Source organism: Neofelis nebulosa, chromosome 6, assembly GCF_028018385.1.
Source record: "Neofelis nebulosa isolate mNeoNeb1 chromosome 6, mNeoNeb1.pri, whole genome shotgun sequence".
Classification (NCBI taxonomy): domain Eukaryota; kingdom Metazoa; phylum Chordata; class Mammalia; order Carnivora; family Felidae; genus Neofelis; species Neofelis nebulosa.
Genome location: NC_080787.1, coordinates 140,914,235 through 140,939,097, shown reverse-complemented (window position 1 = coordinate 140,939,097; position 24,863 = coordinate 140,914,235). Strand labels below are relative to the sequence as shown.

Below are 24,863 nucleotides of genomic sequence, written 5' to 3'. Positions count from 1 at the left end.
TTGGGTGCATTTAAGGATAAGGAGTTAAGATGGATATAGGGGAAAAGGGAGGTATTCTCCTTTCTGAGCTGTGCATTCAGGAATTGTGTCTTTCATGGGACACATGTTCATTAGATGGCGGTGTGAGCATGACCAGCTGGGGGAGATCGAGGGGTATATCATCATAGAGGTTACTCTATATCACTTTTGGTCCCTTCTGCACAACTGCAAGGATTCTTCCCAGCTTGCTCATCTGTGGTCACTCAGCTTCTACAACAAAACAAGCTCATAAATCAGTCACATCAACCAGAGTTTCCTTAGGGTAAAACCATCAAGCATTTGTTAACTCAGTGTGTTGGTTTGGAAAGGACGTCTCCCATGTTCCTGAGAAACGTTCTTGGGTTGTAACTGTACAGAAACTTTTAAAAAGATTTGTATCTCAAAAGGGCAGAGAATGAATTTGTAAATTCTCCTAAGTCAAGGCTCAAAGAAGCTTTCTAAAGTGTAATAGTCAAGCTGAGGAGAATATTAAGGCCATTGTGGTCAAAATTAAGATAGTAATTTCTCTTTAATGGGAGCCATGCTGAGATTGTCAGCAATGCTCTAAGAGATTTCAAACATGATTTATTGTGAGCAAGTCAGATTTCCTATACAATAGTCTCATGGAGTTCATATTCATTTCTGTAAAGGAGGGAGCTAAAACCTTATATTTTCATCTGCTTCACCCAGTGCCTCTGACGAGAGGCTAATCTATTCCTATTATTCTTTCCTACAACTCTGTTAGAATTAGCTTTAGTGTGTGTGTGTGTGTGTGTGTGTGTGTGTGTTAAAATTTTCAGACTACAATATATTTTATATATAGCATATATATATAGTATTATATATATATATATATATATATATATATATATATATATATATGAGAGAGAGAGAGAGAGAGGGAGAGAATTGTTAAAAAACAAAAAATTAACTGAGTAAATCTGAAGATCTAACTGGCTTTATTAAATAATTTGTGAATCAGGCAGTATCCCATCCAGCAAATAGGAAGGAGCTCAGAGGGGTTGTACAAAATGGAAGGTTTCCCCAGGAAGGAGAGTGGGACAAGGAAGTTCTTAGCAAAAGAAAAGAAAAGATCCTTTCAGGCAAGGTCACTTTCCCTTAGGGGTTGAGCTGGGGTCTTATCTTGTAGATGACCTCATCTTCCTTGGATGGGGGAGGGGGGAGGAGAGGCCCCTTGTGACAGATTACTTCATGGCCAGAAAACTCCTGACTGACAAGTTAACACTATATTTCTGGAGGAGTCTGAAACTGCAGTTGGGTTAAGTATGAAGTGCCAGTTTGGTGACATGACCTACCATAAGTGACTCCATTATGGGCCGGTGATTTGTTTTTTGACTATAAATATAAAATAGTATTATATATACTGTAATATAGTATTTATATATTATATATACCAGAACTATGTACATACATATATATTTTAAATCTTCCAAATTATGCATATATATGTACGTATTTATATAAAATTTCCTTTTACTATTTCTGTGCATGATGACAGTCTTTTCCACGGAACAAATTAGTTTCAGATCAGAGTTGTGTTTCACGTGAAACATATAGACGAGAAAATGGGAAATTTTAACAACGTCTCTGAAAGATTCGCTATAGATGGCCTTTAAATCCTACACCATCTGTTGCATTTAAAATGTATCTTTGTTAATTGTTTTTTTTTAAGTTCATATATTTATTTTTGAGAGAGAGACAGCACACGCAGGGTAGGAGCAGAGAGAGGGAGAGAGAGAATCCCCAGCGGGCTCCGTGCTGATAAGCACAGAGCCTGAGGCCGGGCTCGAACTCACAAACTGTGAGATTGTGACCTGAGCCGAAATCAAGAGTGGGATGCTAAACGCCTGAGCCACCCAGGCGCCCCCATTTAAAATGTATGTTGACACCACAAATCCTGAATATGTCCGTGTCATTAGCCACAGGGTATCTGAGCCACCAATACCCCTCTCTTCCCTTCCAGGACCACGAAGCGGAAGCAGAGAGCAAAATGGGAGACTTGCAGAGTCTGCGGGATCACCTGGCGAAGCTGGGGGCTCTGGGTCGAGCTGAGGACCTCCACCTCCTGCAGGGCAAGGCTGAGGACTGCTTCCAGCTGTTTGAGGAGGCCAGCCAGGTGGTGGGAAGGCGGCAGCTTGCCCTGTCCCAGTTGGCTGAATTCCTACAGTGCCACGCCTCTCTGTCAGGGGTTCTCCACCGGCTGAGGCACACGGTGGAAACCACCGACAGTATGAATAAGAAACAGACTGATTTATTAAAAAAGGACCTAAATCGTGCGATTCAAGATGCCAAAACATTAGAATCTACGGCCGTCAGTCTTGACGGCATTCTCGCCAAAGCCCAATACCATCTTAAAAGTGGAAGTTCCGAGCAAAGGACTTCCTGCAGAAGCACAGCTGATCACCTCTGTTTTGAGTTAGAGAGGATCCAGAACCTTCTGGGAACTAAGCAGAGTGAAGCAGATGCCCTGGCAGTATTGAAAAAAGCATTCCAAGACCAGAAAGAGGAGTTGCTGAAAAGCATCGAGGACATCGAAGAAAGGACGGACAAAGAGAGGCTGAAAGAGCCTACGCGTCAAGCTCTTCAGCAGAGGTAGGAAGAAACCGCCGGGGCCAGCTGTGCAGTCTATTCTTTCTTTGCTCTAGATTAACTCTCGTGCAACACTTTAACAGGATCGTATTTAGCAACTTCTTTTAATATTCTGAGGGTAAAATTAATGACTAATTTGTACTTAAGAAGTACTAAAATTTAGGGGCGCCTGGGTGGTGCAGTCGGTTAGGCATCCGAGTTCGGTTCAGGGCTTGTGCTCTATGCTGACAGCTCAGAGCCTGGAGCCTGTTTTGGATTCTGTGCCTCCCTCTCTCTCTGCCTGCCCCTCTCCCCACTGGCACTCTCTCTCCCTCTCTCTCAAAAATAAATAAACATTTAAAAAGAATTTAAAAAAAAGAAGTACTAAAATTTCTTTGATTCCCTTAAGGATTTTCCTAAGGGCTGTGTCTGTGTAAGCCACTCTAAGATCTTATTTATAACAGACTATACAGATTATGTTATCTATTTTTATTTTTTTATTCACAAAATTTTTTTTTATTTATTATTTTTGAGAGAGCAGGGAGGGAGCAGAGAGACAGCGGGGGATAGAGGATGCAAAGCAGACTGTGCTGAGAGCAGAGCCCAAAGCAGGGCTTGAACTCACAAACCGTGAGATCATAACTTGGGTCGAGGCCAGACACTTAACTGACTGAGCCACCCAGGCGCCCCATGTTATCTATTTTTAAACAACGTTTAGCTGTGAGGAGAAGGGCCTCGTCTGCTGTAGTACAAATGAAGGCAGAGGATTCGAATCGCTTTGTAGTCCTGGTGGTAAAAATCTGAGGGAATTCTTCCTGGTGGCAGCCAGTCCCTCAAAAAGACTGGAGCAAGCTCATTAGCTGAGAGTGAGGGGCAGGATATTGGCGGAAAGAAAATGGTATAAAGTGGTTCTTCAGTAGGACATGGAAATGATGTCTCTGGAAGCTTGGTAAGGTTTGAGATTTGCATTCCTTCACTTAAAGTGAAACCAGTCAGCTTGGCAGAGCAGTTTTCACCAACTACTTTTGACTGTTTGCTCAAAGGTATGGAGAAGGCAGAGAAGTGGGCTTAAGCTAAGGTGGGGTTTTGTCAGGTGAGTTTAATGGAGAACCGAAGGGATCAGGGGTATTTTTCTACCGTAATTTTGAAGGTCATTTTTTCCTCTAATACTATAACCTTCATCTCAATCTTATCTCTTCTTCTTCTTTTTTTAATGTTTACTCATTTACTTTCAGAGAGAGAGAGAGAGAGAGCAAGACAGCATGAGCAGGGGAGGGGCAGAGAGAGAGAGGGAGAGAGAGAATCCCAAGCTGGCTTCTCGCTGTTAGTACAGAGCCTGACGTGGGGCTTGATCTCATAAACTGTGAGATCATGACCTGAGCCGAAATCAGGAGTCAGAGGCTTAACCAACTGAGCCACCCAGGTGCCCTCATGTTATTGTTCCTTCTTAAAAGTTTTTTTTTTTTTTTTTTTTTAACATTTATTCATTTTTGAGAGAGACAGAGACAGAGCATGAGTGGGGAAGGGGCAGAGAGAGAGGGAGACATGGAATCTAAAGCAGGCTCCCGGCCCTGAGCTGTCAGCACAGAGCCCGACGTGGGGCTCAAACCCACGAACTGTGAGATCATGACCTGAGCCAAAGTCAGACACTTAACCAGCTGAGCCACCCACGTGCCCCTTATTTTTCCTTCTTAATAGACCTTTTTCCCCACTTATGTTCTCAGGGTCATTTCTCTTCCACTTTTTTCAGGGGGCAGAGAAACATCTGAAATGTGTTCATACCAAGGTGTCCATAATCGATAAGGATTGTGTCGATCTCGCCAAGACCATTGTGATGTGCTTCCTTTTAACTGGAATCAAGCATTTAGCAAAGGCTTACAGTTAGATAATAATGGCTCTTGAGGCTAACACGCCTTGTGAGCAATAAGCTGACTAGTGTAACAACAAACTTACAAAAAGGAATACAATTTGAGATGGAATAATAGCCTCCAGAGGAAAGACAACATGAGGAGCCAAGTACAGCAAAAGAACAAAGAGCTCACCCAGGGAGTCAGCAATCGGGTTGGTGCTGCAGGGCAGAATGGCTCTCCCTGGCCTAATTAGGTTACACAGACAGGCGATCCTAAAATTGTTGGAGAAGAAGGCCAGGATTGGGCTCAAGAGCCATGTCAATACCTCTAATACTGAACTCACCAAAATCACACAGATATTATAGAAAATGTTGCACTGAATTGACGGATTTATTAAGCTCCAACCATACTTCCGCTTCACTGTGCAACCTTGGGCAAATCCCCTGTCTTCTTGTAAGGTGCAGATAATGATAATGCCTGCTCTTAACCACTTCATTTGGGGAATTAAATGGAATGGTGCATGTGCACTCACTTTATCAACTTTGCAGCACTGCACCAAAATGCAAGAATCTGTGAGTCCATGGCTGCCTCTACGTGGCCACATTTTACAAGTGCTCAAAGAGTAATATATTAGGGACAAAATATAAAGCTATTCTTATTTGAAATGAAACAACTGTTTTCTTAAATATTATTATTTTACATGAATTGGACCTCAGGGCACAGAAGGACTTTTTACCAAAGACCTTATGGTAAGGACTCACCTACTTTACCTACAAGTCCAGCCCTAGTCTTTCAAGTCTTATACTGTGAAAGCAAAATAGAAAGAGAATACAGACTTAATAGAAAGTTGTTGATGAACAGCGAAAATGACTTTAAATGTTTCCTAAGGTAGAGTATGAATTCTGCAAATTTAAGTTTAAAAGGCATCATTCTCAGTTGAGGTACCTTAATTTAATTGCTGTGTTAAAAGTTTTTCTGGATATCTGGGGCTCCTTGGAGGCTCAGTCTGTTAAGCCTTCAGCTCCAACTTCAGCTCAGGTCATGATCTCATGCCTTGTGGGCTTGAGCCCCGCGTCGGGCTCTGTGCTGACAGCTCAGAGCCTGGAGCCTGCTTCGGATTTCTGTGTCTCCCTCTCTTTGCCCCTCCCCCACTTGCGTGCACACGCACGCAGTGTCTCTCTCTCTCTCTCTCTCAAAAATAAACATTAAAAAATTAAAAAAAAAGTTTTTCCAGATAGCTATAGGTGTGCTTTATGGAGAAGAAATATTCTTACCTTTAATAAGTTAATAATATAATAACATTTTGATTCACAGGCTGAGAGTCTTTAATCAGTTAGAGGATGAATTGAATTCTCATGAGCATGAACTATGTTGGTTGAAAGACAAAGCTAAACAAATTGCTCAGAAAGATGTGGCCTTTGCATCTGAGGTCGACAGGGAGATAAACCGCTTAGAGGTCACCTGGGATGATACCAAAAAACTAATTCATGAAAAGTAAGTAAAAATCCTCTCAGTTGTTGTTTTTAACTTTCTATTTTGTGGCATTGGGCTGTTGTCTGTTGATTTGCGTTGGTGTGATCGAGTTGAGTATCTTTTGCCACCTTAGGTATTCTGTGTCTCTCATACGTTAAAAATTTAGTCCTACAAAACTTTATTGAGGAAGATGTCTTGAAATAACAATGGTAGGTGAAATGTAGCGCTTAAAAGCAGGAGTTGTCAACAATTACAAAGGGCTACTGTGAGAGTCTTAACCTCTGATTTTCTTTTTTTGTTTTGTTTTCCTTGTTTATAATTAAAGTATGATATACGTTTAATAAATTTCATCCTGTTAAGTGTATGCCCTTGTATGAGTTTAACACACATTCAGTTTATGATTACACACATACTGTGTAAGTATTACTACCATCAACTCTTGTATAATCATTCCACCACCTGAAAAAAATCCTCCTGTGTCTCATTGTGATCAACCTGTCCCCCATGTCTAGTCCCTGGCAGCTGTTGATCAGTTTTATGTCTCTGTAGTATTATTTTTCTCAGAATCACATACAAATGGATTCTTTCCAGTTTGGATGATTGTAAATAAAGCATCTATAAACATTCATAGTCAATTGGGTGCATGTGCCTAAGTTTTTACTGCACTTGGGTAAATACCTTCTTTTGCTTAGCATAATGTACATTGTTATGTGTATTAATAACATCTATTCTTTTTTATAGCTGAATAATATTCGATTTAATAGGTGTACCACAGCTTATTCATTCACCAGTTGATGGATATTTGGACTCTTTCCAGTTTAATGACTATCAAAAAACATCTATAAACATTCATGTTCAATTTTTTTTATGTACATAAGTTTTTTTGTTGTATATTATAGATTATTAACGTAAGCTTTTAGAAAGTTAACTGTGTTGTAAAATTTTATTCCATATTATTGAATATTCTCTTAAATTGTGATTTGTTAGAGATTGCACAGTATTCAATTATAAGAATATATTAGAGTTTATTCAATTAATAGCCTATTTTGGGGGCGCCTGGGTGGCTCAGTCGGTTAGGCATCCAACTTTGGCCCAGGTCATGATCTCACAATTTGTGAGTTAGAGCCCCGCATCAGGCTCTGTGCTGATGGCTCAGAGCCTGGAGCCTGCTTCGGATTCTGTGTCTCCCTCTCTCTCTGCCCCTCTCTAGCTCATGCTCTCTCTCTCTCTCTCTCTCTGTGTCAAAAATAAATAAGCTTAAAAAAATTAATAGCCTATTTTTAACATTTGGGTTATTTCTATTTTTTTCTCCTATTATAAATAATGATGTAAAGAATATAATTTTACCTTAATCGTAGTGTACATCTTTTTCTTTGGAAAAATTCCTACATGTAGAATTGCCTGCTCAGAGACATTTTATACTTATAAACAAAAACTATCTTCTTATTTTCACAATTTTAAGAGGATTCAAATTCAATGAAAATTTATGTCATTGAAATGGAAAACAACATCCTCATGTGTATTTTACTTATTAAGCAGTGTTATTTTGTTTGTTTGGTGTGGGGGTTTTGTTTTATTTTGTTTTGTTTGCTTCCTCTTAATACACACCGCTATGATGCAATTAAACAACAAAAAAAATTTAAAAAAAAACAAAGATTGTTGGTATCTACATAAGTTTTAGTTGTCAAGAACATATTTTTTCTTGTCATTGAGGTCACATATTTGTTTTAATGACTGTGTGCATTCTTCATTCACTGAAACAATTTGGCCATTAGAGTTGAGTTGGCTTGATCAGCACTCTTTTGACCTCAATGGGTAGAAATATGGTTTCCTTTTGATTCCAGCAGCCATCTATGAATACATTTGTGTGGTTACATATCAAGTCCAATCATAGAGAATCCTTCCCTTTCATACATCATAATAAATGATATCTTTTCTTTAATTATTATAGCCAGGGTCAATGCTGTGGACTTATTGACTTAATGAGAGACTATCAGAACCTGAAGTCAGTTGTTTCTAAAGTCCTAGAAAATGCCAACAATGTGCTTGCAACCAGAACTACTATAAAAGATCAGGAGGATCTTAAATGGGCTTTATCCAAGGTAATAATTCAAAATCTATTTCTCTTAGGGGTGCTTGGGTGGCTCAGTCGGTTAAGCGTCCGGCTCTTGATCTTAGCTCAGGTCATGTTCTTGGGGTTTGTGAGTTCGAGCCCTGCATTGACTCTGCTGGCAGTGCAGAGCCTGCTTGGGACTCTCTCTCTCTCTCTCTCTCTCTCTCTCTCTCTCTCTCTCTCTCCCCATCTCAGACTCTGCCCCTCCTCCACTCTCTCTCTCTCAAAGTAAATAAACTTTAAAAAAAAGATATCTATATAAGTTTTTTAAAAATGTATTTATTTTAGTAGACTTGGTCTTATTTTCACTTATAATGAATTCTGTACAAAACTCTTGTCAGTACATATAGAGGTAGAACATTCATGCTGACAAACTCAACTTGTTTTGTTTTGTTTTGTTTTAGGAATACTGATATCCTAGGATTCTAGCCATTCAAAAAGATATATAGTTCATTCATATCACTGGTTTCCGCATAAGGTCAAACCATGAAATAAATTTCTCAGAGGCAAATGGTTTTGAACACCTGACTTATCGCTGATTATTTTATTAATTAAAGAAACATTTATGTCCACAGCATGAAAGTGTCAAGAATGAAATGTGTAATAAACAGAAAGAATTGGATAACTTTACAAGTAAAGGAAAACAGTTATTATCTGAGCTGAAAAAAATTCACAGTAGTGATTTCAACCTCGTGAAAACAGACATGGAGAGCACTGTGGACAGATGGCTGGATGTAAGATAATCACCTGGATTGTATGAACAGTTTAAATATTCATATTTGTCTATCATATTTGGGGGTAAAGGATTATTCGGGGATGTGAATTTCATCTTTAGCTTTTAATGCTACAGGCAAAATGACATTTTTAAGAAAAACAATATTCACATAAAGTTTAGAATTAGTTAAAAAAGGTTATTTGATTTATTTTGTTAATATTCAGTGGCAGTTTTCTAGAATTTAACTTGGTAGCTTCAATCACAACAAATTTATAACTCTAAATGGTTTTTTTCCCCTCAAAACTCTGAGATTATGGATAAAAATTGAAGAATAATTTATAAATGTCCTACAGAATATTAAACTATAATGTATAATCACTTAGAGTACTAAGACTATATTTGCATTGTATAAATCAGACTTGTAGTTTACATCCTTGGGTATTTGTTCTTGTGCTGTCATTTACTAGTTGTGTGACCAGTGAACAGCTTGATCTCTCTGGAACTCTACATCTCAATCCATACATGTTTTACGTTAACTTCCAACTCAAAAATCCTGTGATTCTGTTGCCTTTCTGTTAACCTACAGTGCATTACTATTGATTAAATTACTTAAACTATATTACTAAAGTTAGATATTGATAATTGTGTACTATAATCAAATAATTACAGAACTGCAGGAAACCTTACTTGCCTCCACTTTAAAAAAAAACAAAACAGGGGCGCCTGGGTGGTTCAGTCGGTTAAGCGTCGGACTTCGGCTCAGGTCATGATCTCACGGTTCGTGAGTTCGAGCCCCGCGTCAGGCTCTGTGCTGACAGCTCAGAGCCTGGAGCCCATTTCAGATTCTGTGTCTCCCTGTCTCTCTGCCCCTCCCCTGTTCATGCTCTGTCTCTCTGTCTCAAAAATAAATAAACGTTAAAAAAAATTAAAAAAAAAATCCTTGGTGTGCCTGGGTGGCTCAGTCAGTTAAGCATCTGACTGGATTTCGGCTCAGGTCATGATCTCACAGATCCTGAGTTCGAGCCCCACATTGGGCTCTGTACTGGCAGTGCAGAGCCTGCTTGTGATTTTCTCTCTCTCTGCCCCTCCCCTGCTCTCTCTCTCTCTCTCTCTCTCTCTCTCAAAATGAATAAACTTAAAAAAAACCAAACATGCCTAGGGCACCTGGGTGGCTCAGTCAGTTAAGTGTCAGACTTCATCTCAGGTCATGATCTCATGGTTTGTGAGTTTGAGCCCCGTGTCGGGCTCTGTGCTGACAACTTAGAGCCTGGAGGCTCTCTCTTTCAAAAATAAATAGACATTAAAAAAATGTTGAAAAACATTCTTACTACAGGAAGAGTATTAAGCAATAGTGCTTTACTTTAGACAAAGTTGGTTGTACAAAGTTGGTCGTTGTCCTACATATTTATTTATTCTATAAATATGTTCATGTCTAATTTATGTCCACTTTTCTACTTCAGCATTACAAATAAAAGTGCTTATTGTGTTCCTTTCAAAAATGAGTATAATACTGCCCTAGATGGACCCTTATCCTAGAGAATGTTATATTATAATTGACTCCAATAATCCTGTTCTTAGTTTCCCAACTTACAAATGAAAATCAAATGTCTCAGAAATTCAGTCAACTCTCCCCATGACAGAAACAATTTATGTAATAGTTAGCATTTATTTGAGTCAAGTGCACGAATTCCCTTATAATAATTTTTGTAAAACTTTGTTTTTCAGTGAGAATATAGTTTTTGATTGAGGAAGCATTGACATTATTTAGCAATTTGGTGAGGCAAGGAGCATCTTAAAGCCTCAGACTAACAGTGACATGGCTTCTGTTTTCTATCCCAGGTATCAGAGAAAATTGAGGAAAACATGGATAGGCTGAGGGCAAGCCTGACCATTTGGGGTGATGTACTTTCAAGTAAAGACGAGATCGACGGATGGTCAAACAATTCTGTTCCACAGTTGGCCGAAAGCATCAGTAACCTGAATAATAGCGTCAGAGCAGAAGAATTCCTTAAAGAATTTGAGGTAAATTGACTACATCTACATACGTGAGCCTGTGAGCTCATTGACCAGAATACAAGAAAAATGTGTCCTTTTTTAAAAGTTCATTCTTTCTTTCAGAGACGCATATGAATGTTACAAAAGTCATAACTATCTTTTGATATTTACTAGAGACTTGAATAGGCAACGGATAAGACTTTTTTTTCTTTTTTTTATTACTTCTTAGTTGGGCCTCTAAACTTAAAATATTGGTAGAAAAGTAAAAGCCCATAAAATCTATGTTTTTTCCCATTTTTCCATTCATTTCAGACTATGGCACCTTCCTACTGGAAAACCAAATTGAAGGCGTTTGTAATTTAGTCATATTTAGATTTTTTTTTTCATTCAAACAAGATGTTTACTGAGTACTTACCATGTGCTGAACACTTAGCATAGATGCTGGGTTCTTCTACTTCCCCTCTAGAAACAGAAGAAAACTGGAGATGGGAGTGTGACAGGCTTCCCCAGAAAGTGGCCTTTTAAAAAGCTCTAGTCACCATTTTATTTTAAACTTTTTATTTCCATTCTTGCATTCATTTACTTCTTCACTCATCAAGTTCTTTTTTTTTTTTTCGTAATGTTTATTTTTGAGAGAGAGAGAGACAGACTACAAGCAGGGGAGGGGCAGAGAGAGAGAGGGAGTTACAGAATCCAAAGCAGGCTCCAGGCTCTGAGCTGCCAGCACACAGCCCGACGCGGGGCTCGAACTCACAAATTGCAAGATCATGACCTGAGCCGAAGTCTGATGCTCAACTGACAGAGCCACTCAGGTGTCCCCAGATTCTTAACAAGCATGTCAGGCACTCTTTTAGGCACTGAGAATAAACAGTAAAACAGACAAAGCCCCTATCCTCATGGCATTTACATTATTTACATAACAGTATGTATGTGAAATGTGCAGTAGTAATTAGGCAGAGATGAACAATGAAGCAAAGTCAGAGGAAATAGTGACAAAAGATAACTTGTTTCATAAAGCATATAGCCAACTCCTCCCCATGAGGGCAGACTGGTATTCACCATTGCATGCCTGGGTGTTGGTACTGTGCCTGGCACACAGATGGAACATGACAGATAGATGATGAATGACTGCCGTCTGAAAAAATGTAGGTGAATCAACTGTATATCTAGGCTATCTAGCCTTGACGCAAAGAGCTTTCTGGAGAGTTTTAAATCAAACACCTATTTCTAAGGGCAAACAGAAGTAGAGGAAATTAGCCCAACTTCAAGGGCAGTCAGGAGAGGGATACTACAGTCTCTTAAGATGTTATCTTTGACGTTAAATGAACATTATGGCTCAAACAGTAGTGTATGCCTGAAGAGGGCTTGTACCAGCTCTTAAAAAAATTATGAAAATTTAAAGAATTTCGCAAGCCAGGGTTAAACACAACCATCACTGAAAATTAAATTGTAGATAAATTTACAGTTAATAGAATATATATTAAATTTATTATATAAATTTATATAATATATAAATTTAATATAAATACGTATATTAAAATGAAGCTAATAAATACTTAAAACTTATAACTCTTAATTTCTGTCCTACACACAACTCTTATCTAGGCTCTTGAGTTATGGGTCCCTATTATACCTGCTTGGGGGACATGTGGTAGGATGGTGTACTGTGGGGCAATGCTTCCAACCCCACGTGCGGTGACATCGTGTTGTAGCTCAAAATGGGGGTAAATTTTGCAAGTCGGGGTCTTCTTCTTTTGGAGAGCCAATTATGTAACTGGCACACAGTACATCCTACTACTGACCTCCGGGATCCAGGAAGCCAGCGGACATCAGCCCCACGTTCAGCGTGTCCGGCTTCAGTCACTCACAGAAGTGGGTTTTTATGTTATTGGCTGTGTGGTATGGCAACGAATAAAATCAGTCAAGTGGGCTCAGCCCATTGCCTCATAGTGAGTTGCTGCTGCAATTCAGGAGAGAAAGTGAGGAAGTGACTAGGTGTGATCTTTTAATTGTTCAGCCTGCTCCTGGAGGAAGCCAGTGGGCCTGACAATTAGTTCATCATGTCTTACTGGGTAAGCAGATTGCTTTCTGGGTAATTACTTTCTGGACTGAAAGTTTGTTAGTGTCCACCGAACGCCAAAACATCATATTTAAGTTGAGAGGGGTCCTTTATCAAAAGTTCCTTTGTGGCTCCAAATAAATAGTTACGTTTACAAGCATCTAATTTGTTCAGTAATGATTCTTGACCCATTTTTTTTTTCTTTTTTTGTGTGTGTTAGTGTGGGTGCAAATAAATTAAAAATAAAAAGGCAAAATATAAAAAAAGGCTTTTATTTAAAAACATTTAAAAATTTTATTTGAATGTTTCTTATGTATTACATATAGTTCACAGTTAATTAGGCACTCCCAATGTGTATGTGCTTTGAGATCCTTCCTCAAAGGAACTTCTCTGCCGTGGTAGCCAGTGATATTAATGCTAATGAATAAATGACAGTTATTGAAAATCCCCAGTGACTCAAGACTTTTTAGTTAGTGTTTAATTTTTTCCAGGAGCTTTTTTTTTTTCCAGAAAAAGGGGATGGGGAGAAAGTTCTGCATATTCCCTCACACTGGAAGTGAAAGTTAATGATGGCATTTTTCCACATTCGTAAATAATGATAGACTCAGAAAATGAAACAGAGATTTTTTTTTTTTTAACCCTGGCTTGAAGTTAGGACATCATGTCAGAGTTAACTCTTGAAATTATTAAATGCTGAATGTAATATGTCAATGTTTGGACAAGTTATGCTTTTCGTCTTTGTCTTTTATTTTGGCAGTCTGAAGTTAAAAACAAAGCGTTGAGATTGGAAGAACTTCATTGCAAAGTTAATGATCTTAAAGAATTAACTAAAAATCCAGAAACACCACCAGACCTTCAGGTAAGTATTCAGTCAGGTTTGTAATAACTACCGTATACTAGACTCAACCTCAAATATAATCTCTAATATAATCGATATGTAATACAGTAACAATAAATTTTATTTTATTTTATTTTTTTTTAAATTTTTTTTTCAACGTTTTTTATTTATTTTTGGGACAGAGAGAGACAAAGCATGAACGGGGGAGGGGCAGAGAGAGAGGGAGACACAGAATCCGAAACAGGCTCCAGGCTCCGAGCTGTCAGCACAGAGCCCGACGCGGGGCTCGAACTCACGGACCGCGAGATCGTGACCTGGCTGAAGTCGGCCGCTTAACCGACTGCGCCACCCAGGCGCCCCAACAATAAATTTTATATGTCATATATATACAATATATATATTCTCATTATTATCATCATAATTCCAAGAAAACACACGGCTCTTACCATATATGGGGGTTAAAACATTAACATCTCTAGAATTCCTTGTGCTAGTATTAATAACACATTTCTGATACACATATTATATTTGTGTTGGAAGTGATTAGCACCCTTTTCCTTACTAAATTTTAGGAGTAGTATCATCCAGCTTGCCTCATGGACCATTTTACGTCTGGACAGGAGCAGAAACCACATTTATGAATGTGGATATTCTTCTAATTCAGTTACCCAGTCGTTGGGTTAGGAGACATTGCCATCGCAAACCTCATTTCAGGGCTCCGCGTTCGGCACAGATCCACAGGGAGCACAAGGCAGGGCGGTGTTGACCAGGAAGTCTGAGCTACTTCAGTGAGAGAGCTGTAGGAACAAGTAGCATGGGGGGGGGGGGGGGGGTCTCTCTTGGCAGCCAGCACCACAGGCTCCAGGCTAAGTGTTCCGCTGCCTTACTTTAACCTATGCATTTGTTTCTGCCCTCAGGGATTTCCTCTACATTTTCCTTCTTCCTGTTGTGCCTTTGACCTTCATTTACTGCCTCTTGCTAACCCGTCTGTCATGCTTGACTATACTTACGCTCTGACCTGAGACTGCGTGTCCATCACTTAGCATCACGGGTGGATGATCTACATGTACCAGAATGTTAGAAGTTTCACCTGAGGCAACAAGAGGGAAAGGGTGCTAATAGAAAAGTGAAAAGGAGTGCTTATGCATGTTGCCTGTGTCAAGGATATAAATGGGCCTCAGGTGGACTTTTGCAGAGTTAAGATGGAGGCAGGGCCTTGGGAGAGAGCTACCGTTGTCCTCTGCTTTCTCTCCATCACCCCCCCATCTCAAGGAAGAGGGATCGGGACACCTGTTCCTTACCTTAAAATAAAGGGAAGAGTTTCAGTGGTGTCATCTAGAGAGCATGACATGTGCCCCTGCAGTTGGTGGATGTCGGGTCTACTATCTCATTCCTCCGAGAGACCTTAAGGGTGAGAGAGAGGCTAGCCAACTGCTGATGTGTTTGCCCAAGGAGAAGTGATTATTTTGAGTGGCCTGCATCTCAGAATCATCTGTTGTGTGAATGCCAGAGTGTGACCCCTGGCCCAGAAGTGAGTTATCAGAGGAAAGGAAAGGACAAAGCATCAGTGCTTGCGTATCTCAGGTTATCTGGGAAGGCTTTCTAGGGAGGAACAGGCCTCAGCAGCAAGGTAAAGAGATGCCCGCAGGCTGTGGAAGGAGAAAGAGCCAGAGAAGAGTGCATTGCTTGTATCTAGGCAATGTTAGTGGGAGGTCCCAGCACTGAGGGGAGTCTCAGAAAACCCCACAGAGGAAGGCCTGTGACAGGAGAGAATGCTAAATGTCACCTGGCCTAGGAGCACAGATGCCAGCTCACAATAGTTGTCAAAACTTTCAGAGCCCTTCCCCCACCTCCTGCTTGCCTGCACCTGCAGGGTCAGAAGCTATAGAAAATGGGGAAATAGAAGAAGACACCTTTCTCCAGATGGGCTTCCTATTTGTAGCAGATCTAGGGTAGGGATAAGATAAAAGCTCTAACTTCAAGTTCAGTTTGGATTATGAAATGGGCCTAGATGTTTTCATTGTGGAATTGAAAGCATTTTGCAATTTAACATGATTAGAAGTCCTTTTATGATCTGTAGGACCAGAGGAGTCAGGGGCCCTCCTGAAATAAGTCCTTCGGGAGAAGAGAACTAGCTTCACTGAATGCTTTCAAGTGGGAGACAAAACCAAAATTGCTTTATGATAAAATTCTGAAGTGGTGTTTGTTCAGAGTCGTGGTTACATCAGGACATACACGTGTGAGTGTTTCTGGAGAAGAATTCAGAACCGGGTTTTAGTCACAAACTTGGTAACCCTGTGTAGGTTTAGCTCCGCTTTTGAAACGTGACCTTCCGTTTTCCTTGGGCCCTCTGTCAAAACTGCCCCTTTAACATCCACTGTCAACCATAAATCTGTACTGTTTCCATTTTCCCATCACTTAACATGTTTGACCCCTTGCACCCACTGGTTTTCCTTCTTAGAAAAGTTGAATTAGCCTCCATGGTTAGGTTGATGTGTTTTTGACAGTTAAGCTGCACACGAACAGAATTGCTACCGAATGAGTGTCCTGGTCGCCACAGATTTTAATGAAATCCTACTTTCTGTTTAGTTTATAGAAGCAGACTTACGGCAGAAACTGGAGCATGCTAGAGAAATTACCGAAGAAGCAAAAGGAACCTTGAAAGAGTTCACCACTCAGAGTACACAGGTGGAGAAATTTATCAATGATATAACAAGCTGGCTCACAAGAGTAGAAGAAGCGTTGATGAACTGTGCTCAGACGGAGACATGGGAAGGACTGAAAAAAGTAAAGGTAGGTAATAACCTATCATGAAGCATTTATACTTCCAATGGTCATATTGGTTCTCCTATTTTGTGGTGACTGGAATAAAAACAAAGGCTCTGCTCTCAATTACCTATATTAACAGCAGGCCGACTAACTCACTGGATACAGCAAAGTAAGTTAACAGGTAGAGAAATGAATGCAGGTAGTAGGAAATTGAAGATGAATCATCTAAAAGCAGAAAGCATGCTTTACTTACTGTAGGGCCTGCTCATAAGCCATGCTTGCCAATGTGTTGTTTTAGTAAAAGAGTAGAGCCTGTAGAAGACCTGTTCAAATTTCCATGAATTTTTCAAATTTGAATGCAGAGTAGGTTTTCATTACTTAATTATTTTTGTTGGTCAGTATGACTGCTTTTATCTAGAGAAGGATTTATTAAAAAAAAAAGAACACAACAACAAAAACAAAAAACCAACAGTCGAGAGAACATTCTACTTCCATGTCATCTGTCCATAGAGATAACATTACTGATCAACTGTCTGTAAAGCTTGTGAGTTGACTGTTTCACACATGTGATCTGTTCTCTTTAACATATTTTCTTACTGTACTTAAGACTAAAGAGATGTATTTTAAAATTAACTACTGGTGCTTTTCGTGTGGCCTGTGAGCCTAAAACAAAGCCCTAGTAGTCCACTGAAGAATGTGAACTTACAACTGACTAAACCCAAGATCATGGGCTGGAATCCCTAAGAACCTAATTCAATTTGCTTGGAATCCTAGACCATAATCCAAATGCTACTACCTCTCAACCGCCGTTTGCACTTGTTCCCAAAGAGAACTGGGCAAAATTCTGAAAGAGTCAACACAGATCTATTACAAATACTGAAAAAAAAAAAAAAATCCCACAAAAATGCGTACGTTACTGAGTGTATTTCGACAGCATCAGTTTCCCCAAAAAAGTACCATAGTGGAATAGATGGAATATTTCCCTTGAATGTGATGAGTATCCTTCATGGCATTTGTTTATCCTGTAGGAAATACAAAAGGAACTTCAAAGTCAGCAAAGCAACATCAGCTCCACCCAAGAAAATCTCAATAACTTGTGCCGCAAGTACCATTCCATGGAGCTGGAGAGCTTGGGCAGTGCTATGACTGGGCTGATAAAGAACCACGAAGCTGTGAGCCAGTTGTGCTCCAAAACACAGGCCAGCCTTCAGGATTTTCTGGAGAAGCACTTCAATGGTGAGCTCTGACAAGCCTTTGCATGAGTAGTTTGTTTATAAGAAAGAATCCAAACCAAATGCTGCCTAGAAACTGCCAGCAATAGTTGGAAAAAGCTTTCCAGCAGAATATCATTTTAAATTCATTTGTATGTCCCGATTTGAGCAGTGAAAGTATTGTGCTTGGGCTGTAGCCATAATTCTTCCTCTTTCTCCTCAAGAAAGTAGGGATCCACCATTTTCAGGATTCTGAAATTCATCTGGATTTTCTACATATAGCTCATTTGGGTGGAAAATTACTTCCACTGCTATGATGAAGTAACACAGTAAACTTGGATATTGGGCCATGAAACAGTGGTAGCCATGTAATTCGGGAAATCGCTGGTCAGAGGTCCCTGACTCGACTTCCCACCCAGCTGGGAAAGTGCAATTTGCACTTATGAAGATGTGAAATGGCTCTAACTCAGCTGGGTGGAGAGAGGACACGGTTCCTTCCTTTGCCATAAAAATGGCTTCAACACCCCTAGAGCCTTTGTCCCTTTGCTCTCTTACATATTCAGACAATTATTTATCTTCCTTTACCAAAAGAAAGACACATTGGGAAATCGGATATCTTAGGAATACAAATTTCTTTTCTGTCTTTTCTCTGAGGCAATTTCTCGATTCTGCCATGAACGGTCATAGTTATGGAACATGCTATCGTATATTCTACATGATTATTATTTTCTTTCTGGAATATTCTGTAAGGCAAGATGCAATGAGCTGAAGGCCAGCATTAATTCATTATGGTAATCCACGAAGCTCATTCAGTGTTTTGGATGTATTTCTCATTTTCATTACTTTCAAAAGAGTCTATGCAGGAATTCCAAGAGTGGTTTTCTGGAATAAAGGCAGCGGCGAAAAAATCATCAGATAGAACTGGCGACAGCAAGGTTCTAGAGGCAAAGCTCCATGATCTCCAGGTATGAAAGCCTTTTTCTTCTTCTCTAAACTGTACTCACGTGCCTTCAGGTCAGACCTAAATCGTCTCTTTCCCCAGATCTTCTGAACTTTTCTTCTTCTTTAACAGAATTAGATTTCTTGAGTCATAAAGAGATAGACAATATGAAAAGTTAAGAAAATAAATCAGAGCTACAGAATTTTTGATCCCATTTTTCTCTCTTTTAGCCTATTGACTATTCTTTGGAATTCATTCAAAACTAAACCTAGTTTTAATTTTTATAGCAGTAAAAATATAAGTAATTGTATCTATACCATATCACTATGTGGAGGAGTTTTATTTATTTATTTTTAAGTTTATTTTTGAGAGAGAGAGAGAGAACGCACACATGAGCATGAGCAGGTGAGGGGCAGAGAGAGAGAGAGAGAGAGAGAGAGCGCACGCATCCCAAGCAGGCTCTGCACTGTCAGCATGAAACCCGGCATGGGGCTCGAACTCACCAACTGTGAGATCATGACCTGAGCTGAAAGCAACAGTCAGACGCTTAACTGACTGAGCCACTCAGGCACCCCTATTGTGGAGGAGTTTTAAAATGAAGACATGGTTTGTGTTTTTCAGTAACCTACAGTCTAAATTTTGATCTAGGACAAACTAAAAGCAATAGGTATTATAGGTTTTACAGGTTTTACTGACTACGAAAAATAAATGAATTCAAGAAGGAGAAAGCCATTGTGTGGTAGAGTTCAGAAGTGACTGACTCAAATTGAGTTTTCGACAAGTTTTTTAAATGGCTGATATGAGCAAAGCAAGTATCAGTTAAGCAAGTATCAGTTAAGTATCATTTAAAAATATATTTTTTGGCGGGAGGGACACCTGAGTGGCTCTGTCAGTGAAGCATCTGACTTCGGCTTAGGTCATGATTTCATGGTTTGTGGGTTCGAGCCCCGTGTCGGGCTCTGTGCTGACAGCTTGGAGCCTGGAGCCTGCTTCGGATTCTGTGTCTCCCACTCTATGCCATTCTAGCGCTCATGCTCTGCTCTTTCTCTCTCTCTCTCTCTCTCAAAAATATATAGACATAAATTTTTTTAAATTAAAAACAATATTTTTTAAATTAATGAGGAACATGAGAATTTTGTGGCCTCATTGGCCACAAATGAGGTGAGGACAGTTACGTAGATAACTTATGAGAAGTCAGAGTAGGAAGATCATTATAATAAAGGAAGTTGGCTTTCCAGGAGGCGTGGTAAATTTAAATGTGGAATTGTCTCCTTTAAGCTTGAGATGCAGTGGAACACCACGAAGAAACGTCTGAGTGGCCATCGCAAATGCCACCCGGGAGCACGGGGGAGAAGCAGGGCTGGCTCAGCATTTCTGCTGTGTTCTTCTGCTCTGCTGAAGCCACGCTCATGCATATGATCTCTCAAGCGGAGGTGCATACCAAGAAGAGAGGGGACCCGCAGGGAGGACTTTGTGTGCAGATCAGAAGAGGGGGAGGGGTGCAGGCAGCCTACCAGTTAGAGGACATCACACTATAACACGAGAAGAAGTACAGCCTGGGCTGGGCCGGGACAATGAGAATGCGGAGAGGCTGAGAGCAAGACCTTGATGAGAACGGCCTCCTTTACAGTGTGGTATTGTCCACAGTTTAGTCCTCAGTGGTTCCAGTGGCTGGCTGGCATCATCCTCGATTATGAGCCTTCATTCTATCTAGTTGTACATTCTCACTCCGACCTTATTTTTTTTTTAATATGAAATTTCTTGTCAACTTGGTTTCCATACAACACCCAGTGCTCATCCCAACAGGTGCCTTCCTCAATGCCCACCACCCACTTTCCCCTCTTCAAACCCCCCCCCCACCCCCCACCAACCCTCAGTTTATTCTCAGTTTTTAAGAGTCTCTTATGGTTTGGCTCCCTCCCTCTCTCACTTTTTTTTTTTCCCTTCCCCTCCCCCGTGGTCTTCTGTTAAGTTTCTCAGGATTTCCATAAGAGTGGAAACATATGGTATCTGTCTTTCTCTGTATGACTTATTTCACTTAGCATCACACTCTCCAGTTTCATCCACGTGGCTACAAAAGGCCATATTTCATTCTTTCTCATTGCCAAGTAGTATTCCATTGTGTGTATAAACCACAATTCCTTTATCCATTCATCAGTTGATGGACATTTAGGCTCTTTCCATAGTTTGGCTATTGTTGAAAGTGCTGCTATAAACATTGGGGTACAAGTGCCCCTATGCATCAGCACTCCTGTATCCCTTGGGTAAATTCCTAGCAGTCCTGTTGCTGGGTCATAGGGTAAATCTATTTTTAATTTTTTGAGGAACCTCCACACTGCTTTCCGGAGCGGCTGCACCAGTTTGCATTCCCACCAACAGTGCAAGAGGGTTCCCGTTTCTCCACATCCTCTTCAGCATCTATAGTCTCCTGATTTGTTCATTTTCGCCACTCTGACTGGCGTGAGGTGATATCTCAGTGTGGTTTTGATTTGTATTTCCCTGATAAAGATCTCACTCCAGCCTTATTAAAGACTTTCTGACTCTGGGTTCTGGGTTCTGTTTTTCTTCTCTTGCTCTGCTATCTGAACTAAGAATTGCAGTCAATGCTCCCATGCTTGAGGGTCTCTGAATAATAGCAAAATATATTGTATTACCTTTATTTCTTGAAACAGAACATTTTGGACTCAATCAGTGATGGGCAGAGCAAGCTTGATGCTGTGACTCAAGAAGGACAAACTTTGTACGCACATTTGTCTAAACAAATTGTCAGTAGCATTCAGGAGCAAGTTACAAAGGCTAATGAAGAATTTCAAGCATTTCTGAAACAATGCCTTAAAGACAAGCAAGCTCTTCAAGACTGTGCTTTAGAACTTGGGAGGTAGGTCGTTTTGATAAGTGTGTATTTCATCACACACAGAATATGTTTCCAAAGACTTTGAGAAACCTTAAATACAGGTTCACACTAGAACAGTAATTAATTGCTTGGACTCTGATCGTTTTGTTTGGCTTTATTTTCTATACAGAAAAATTAAGGAATTATGCATAAATGCATGTATTTTTTGTCTATTTGGTTAACTCAAAATATTAGCTTTGGCACCCAGGTTTTAGATTATCCAAGTCTTTTCTTTGTGTCCACCTCTGTTGGGTTGGAGTGACGGCAAAAAACACCTGTCATATTCCTATGAATCAAGATTCCAATCAGGAAGCAATGTTAACAGAGGTGAATATAAAATTAGAAGAAAAAAAACTAGGGGGAAAAGGATGTCAGTATCATCAAAATGCTTTTCTAGTCACAGAGTAAATTGCTTCACTCTTGCCAGGTTTCTTAGAGAACTTACATTCTTTGCAAAAGTTAGAGCCCTTGTGCTCTTGGATCATATTTAAATCATCATAAGATACACAGAGATAACTTTCCCTTCTTGTCCTAGGGCTTCTACTGCCCTACTCAATCCATTGGAGTCCCAAGTAGTAAGACACAAAGTTAAGTGCATATTGACATAGGAATGTAATCTTGCTAATAATTACCAACTGATTACCAGGAAATCAATTTGACAAGATGGGGTGACTCTGCTTAGATCTCAAGACACGTGTCCACTGTTTGTCATTTTGTTACTGAAATAAATGATAATTTGGATGGGCGCGTTGTTGAGTTTTCTTCCATACTTGAAAATTCATGAGATTTTAATTACCATCAACATTGTGACCTCAGCTATTTGAATTTATTTATTTTAATGAGTACAGAAGGATTTCTACAAAGAATTTTCTTTTCTGTAGCTTTGAGGATCAGCACAGAAAACTGAACTTATGGATCCACGAAATGGATGAAAGGTTAAGTACGGAAAACTTTGGAGAGAGTAAACAGCACATTCCTGAGAAGAAGAATGAAGTCCATAAAGTTGAAATGTTTCTGGGAGAACTATTGGCTGTGAGGTATGGTGCAGAAATGGAATAGGTCCTTGCTGTACTAACAAGCTGTTACTTCTCTGGTTGGTTGGCTCTCTGCTTTGGTTGTTCATTGGTTGGTTGCTTGGTCGATTGGTTGGTTGGTGATGGTGGTTGTATCTGTTTCTATCCCTAAATGTCTAGGGATATGGCAAAGTGGTATTCTGGAGAGGGCACAGGGATAGAGGTGAGGGGCTATCTGCATCCTAGGTCCACCTCCTTTTGCTCAATAAATTGGACGGGCCACTCACTTCCTGTATTTCTTGATTTTGCCTTTCAGCATTTTGCTGCTAGTAGTACCATACTTTATTTTTAGAGGTTATGATAAGGATAGCAGGTCATAATAAAGGGTACTCTTCATTTATAAAAATAACGCTATAGACCCCAGTTTCCATACATTCTTCACATACTTGAGCAGCCAGTTTTATTTCCATTCCGTACCCATCCTCGTAACATTCTTAGTAATGCAAAAGCTATGGTCATTAAGTCTGACTGTCCTGGAGGTTCCTCTTCTCCATTGCGGTATTTGTCTCTCCGTCGTCTCTTGGCTGAGCAAACATTTCTGGCTCCTTTCCCAGGCAAAGTTCTCTGGCCTGTGCTTTTGACTTCACCAGCTTCAGGGCTTTGCTCACTGAATTCACGATCCACCCTGGCATGTTCAGTTGCTTTGTTGGTACTTGGAGTGCAGGTTGACCCCAAGGTTCTTTTTTTTTTCCTTTTTTAAAATTTAATTTATGTTTTTAATTTACATCCAAATTAGTTAGCATATAGTGCAACAGTGATTTTAGGAGTAGATTCCTTAACGCCCCTTTCCCATTTAGCCCATCCCCCCCTCCCACAACCCCTCCAGCAACCCTCTGTTTGTTCTCCATATTTAAGAGTCTTTTATGTTTTGTCCCCCTCCCTGTTTTTATATCACTTCCTTTCCCTTATGTTCATCTGTTGTGTCCCTTAAAACCCTCATACGAGTGAAGTCATATGATATTTGTCTTTCTCTGACTAATTTCGCTTAGCATAATACCCTCTAGTTCTATCCACGTAGTTGCAAATGGTTGACTCAAACCTCTTAACTCTCCTCTTAATGAGCAGATGTACTCATCTGTGAAGCAGCAGAGGCTAACATCCAGCCTGCTTAATCAGACAAATCAGCAACAGTGATCAATTCAGTAAAAAATGTCTAATTCCAATCATATTCATTCCTTCTTTCTGCTGAGTCTTCTTTTTGGTCAAACTTGCCTAAAAAACAAACATGCAAACAAATACACAGACATAACCCATAGTGACAGCTGCTATTGGTGTGCTAGTTCGATGACTATTATAAAATTTTCCTGGAATGCTTTGGTCCCTGTGAGCCCTTTGGTCTCTGTGAGCCCTTACCACGGAGTAAATTCTTCATTGAATCTATACATACCAACCCCCAATAGTGAGTTCCTCAAGGTCAGGGACCTTTAGGTCTTTATCATTGTTATAGTCCCAATGGCTGGTATAGTACCAGAAAAAAAAAAAGAAAATATTTGCTGATTTAATAGAAGAACAGTATCATTCTAACTATATGGCTTTCTGAAAATTACACTGCACTTTATTTGCTTTTTATTTATTTTTTTTTAATTCTTTTAACGTTATTATTTTATTTTTGAGACAAAGAGAGACAGCATGAACAGGGGAGGGTCAGCTAGAGGGAGACGCAGAATCTGAAACAGGCTCCAAGCTGTCAGCACAGAGCCCGACGCGGGGCTCGAACTCACAGACCGCAAGATCCTGACCTGAGCCAAAGTCGGCCGCTCAACCAACTGAGCCACCCAGGCGCCCCTTTATTTGCTTTTTAAATCTTGACTCCTGTCTAGATACAATGTAACATGACCACACCTACTTCTCTCTTTCTTCCAAACTGTTAAAATGACTTTACATATTCTTCTTGAGCTGGTATTCTCTGGTGTTCCAGGACCAGAGGCTAAGAATCCTTAAGTGTGTTTGCCCCCAGGCTCTTTGTAACTGGCTACTTCTCTGGATAATCCTAATGTAGTCTGCTGCCCAACCCCCCCCCCCCCCCCCCCCACCGCCCCCAGGTTCTCCAGCTGGGTCACCTGACTTCTCCCTTGCTGGCCACTTGACTCTCCCCATCCTCTGGATTGTTTTCATCATAATATTACACTCAACTATCTGGAGGGGATGCCTTTTTTTTTCAAAGTGCCCCAGATTTGAGATTTATTGAACTTCTATCATCCATTAAGGAATTCTTGTAGCAACAAGTGATATCCGTCGTCTTGAATTATTTAACTAACTTTGTTGCTTAAGCCAACTTCTTGTCTTACCAGATTATAAGAAATGTAATTTAGAGTAGATATAATGTT

At 40.0% G+C, this 24,863-nt stretch overlaps 1 protein-coding gene across 21 annotated transcripts in view; it reads left to right on the top strand.

Moving 5' to 3' along the window:
• SYNE1 (spectrin repeat containing nuclear envelope protein 1) overlaps window positions 1-24,863 on the top strand; it is a 490,159-nt gene that overhangs the window by 207,261 nt on the left and 258,035 nt on the right. For all 21 annotated transcript variants that reach the window (XM_058735689.1, XM_058735694.1, XM_058735678.1 and 18 more), the window contains 11 exons: window positions 2,003-2,631; window positions 5,772-5,951; window positions 7,882-8,032; window positions 8,619-8,777; window positions 10,598-10,780; window positions 13,570-13,671; window positions 16,240-16,443; window positions 17,448-17,655; window positions 18,483-18,595; window positions 21,243-21,448; window positions 22,345-22,500. In XM_058735689.1, coding sequence (XP_058591672.1) covers window positions 2,003-2,631; window positions 5,772-5,951; window positions 7,882-8,032; window positions 8,619-8,777; window positions 10,598-10,780; window positions 13,570-13,671; window positions 16,240-16,443; window positions 17,448-17,655; window positions 18,483-18,595; window positions 21,243-21,448; window positions 22,345-22,500 — 2,291 coding nt within the window. The remainder of the gene's footprint in view (window positions 1-2,002; window positions 2,632-5,771; window positions 5,952-7,881; window positions 8,033-8,618; window positions 8,778-10,597; window positions 10,781-13,569; window positions 13,672-16,239; window positions 16,444-17,447; window positions 17,656-18,482; window positions 18,596-21,242; window positions 21,449-22,344; window positions 22,501-24,863) is intronic.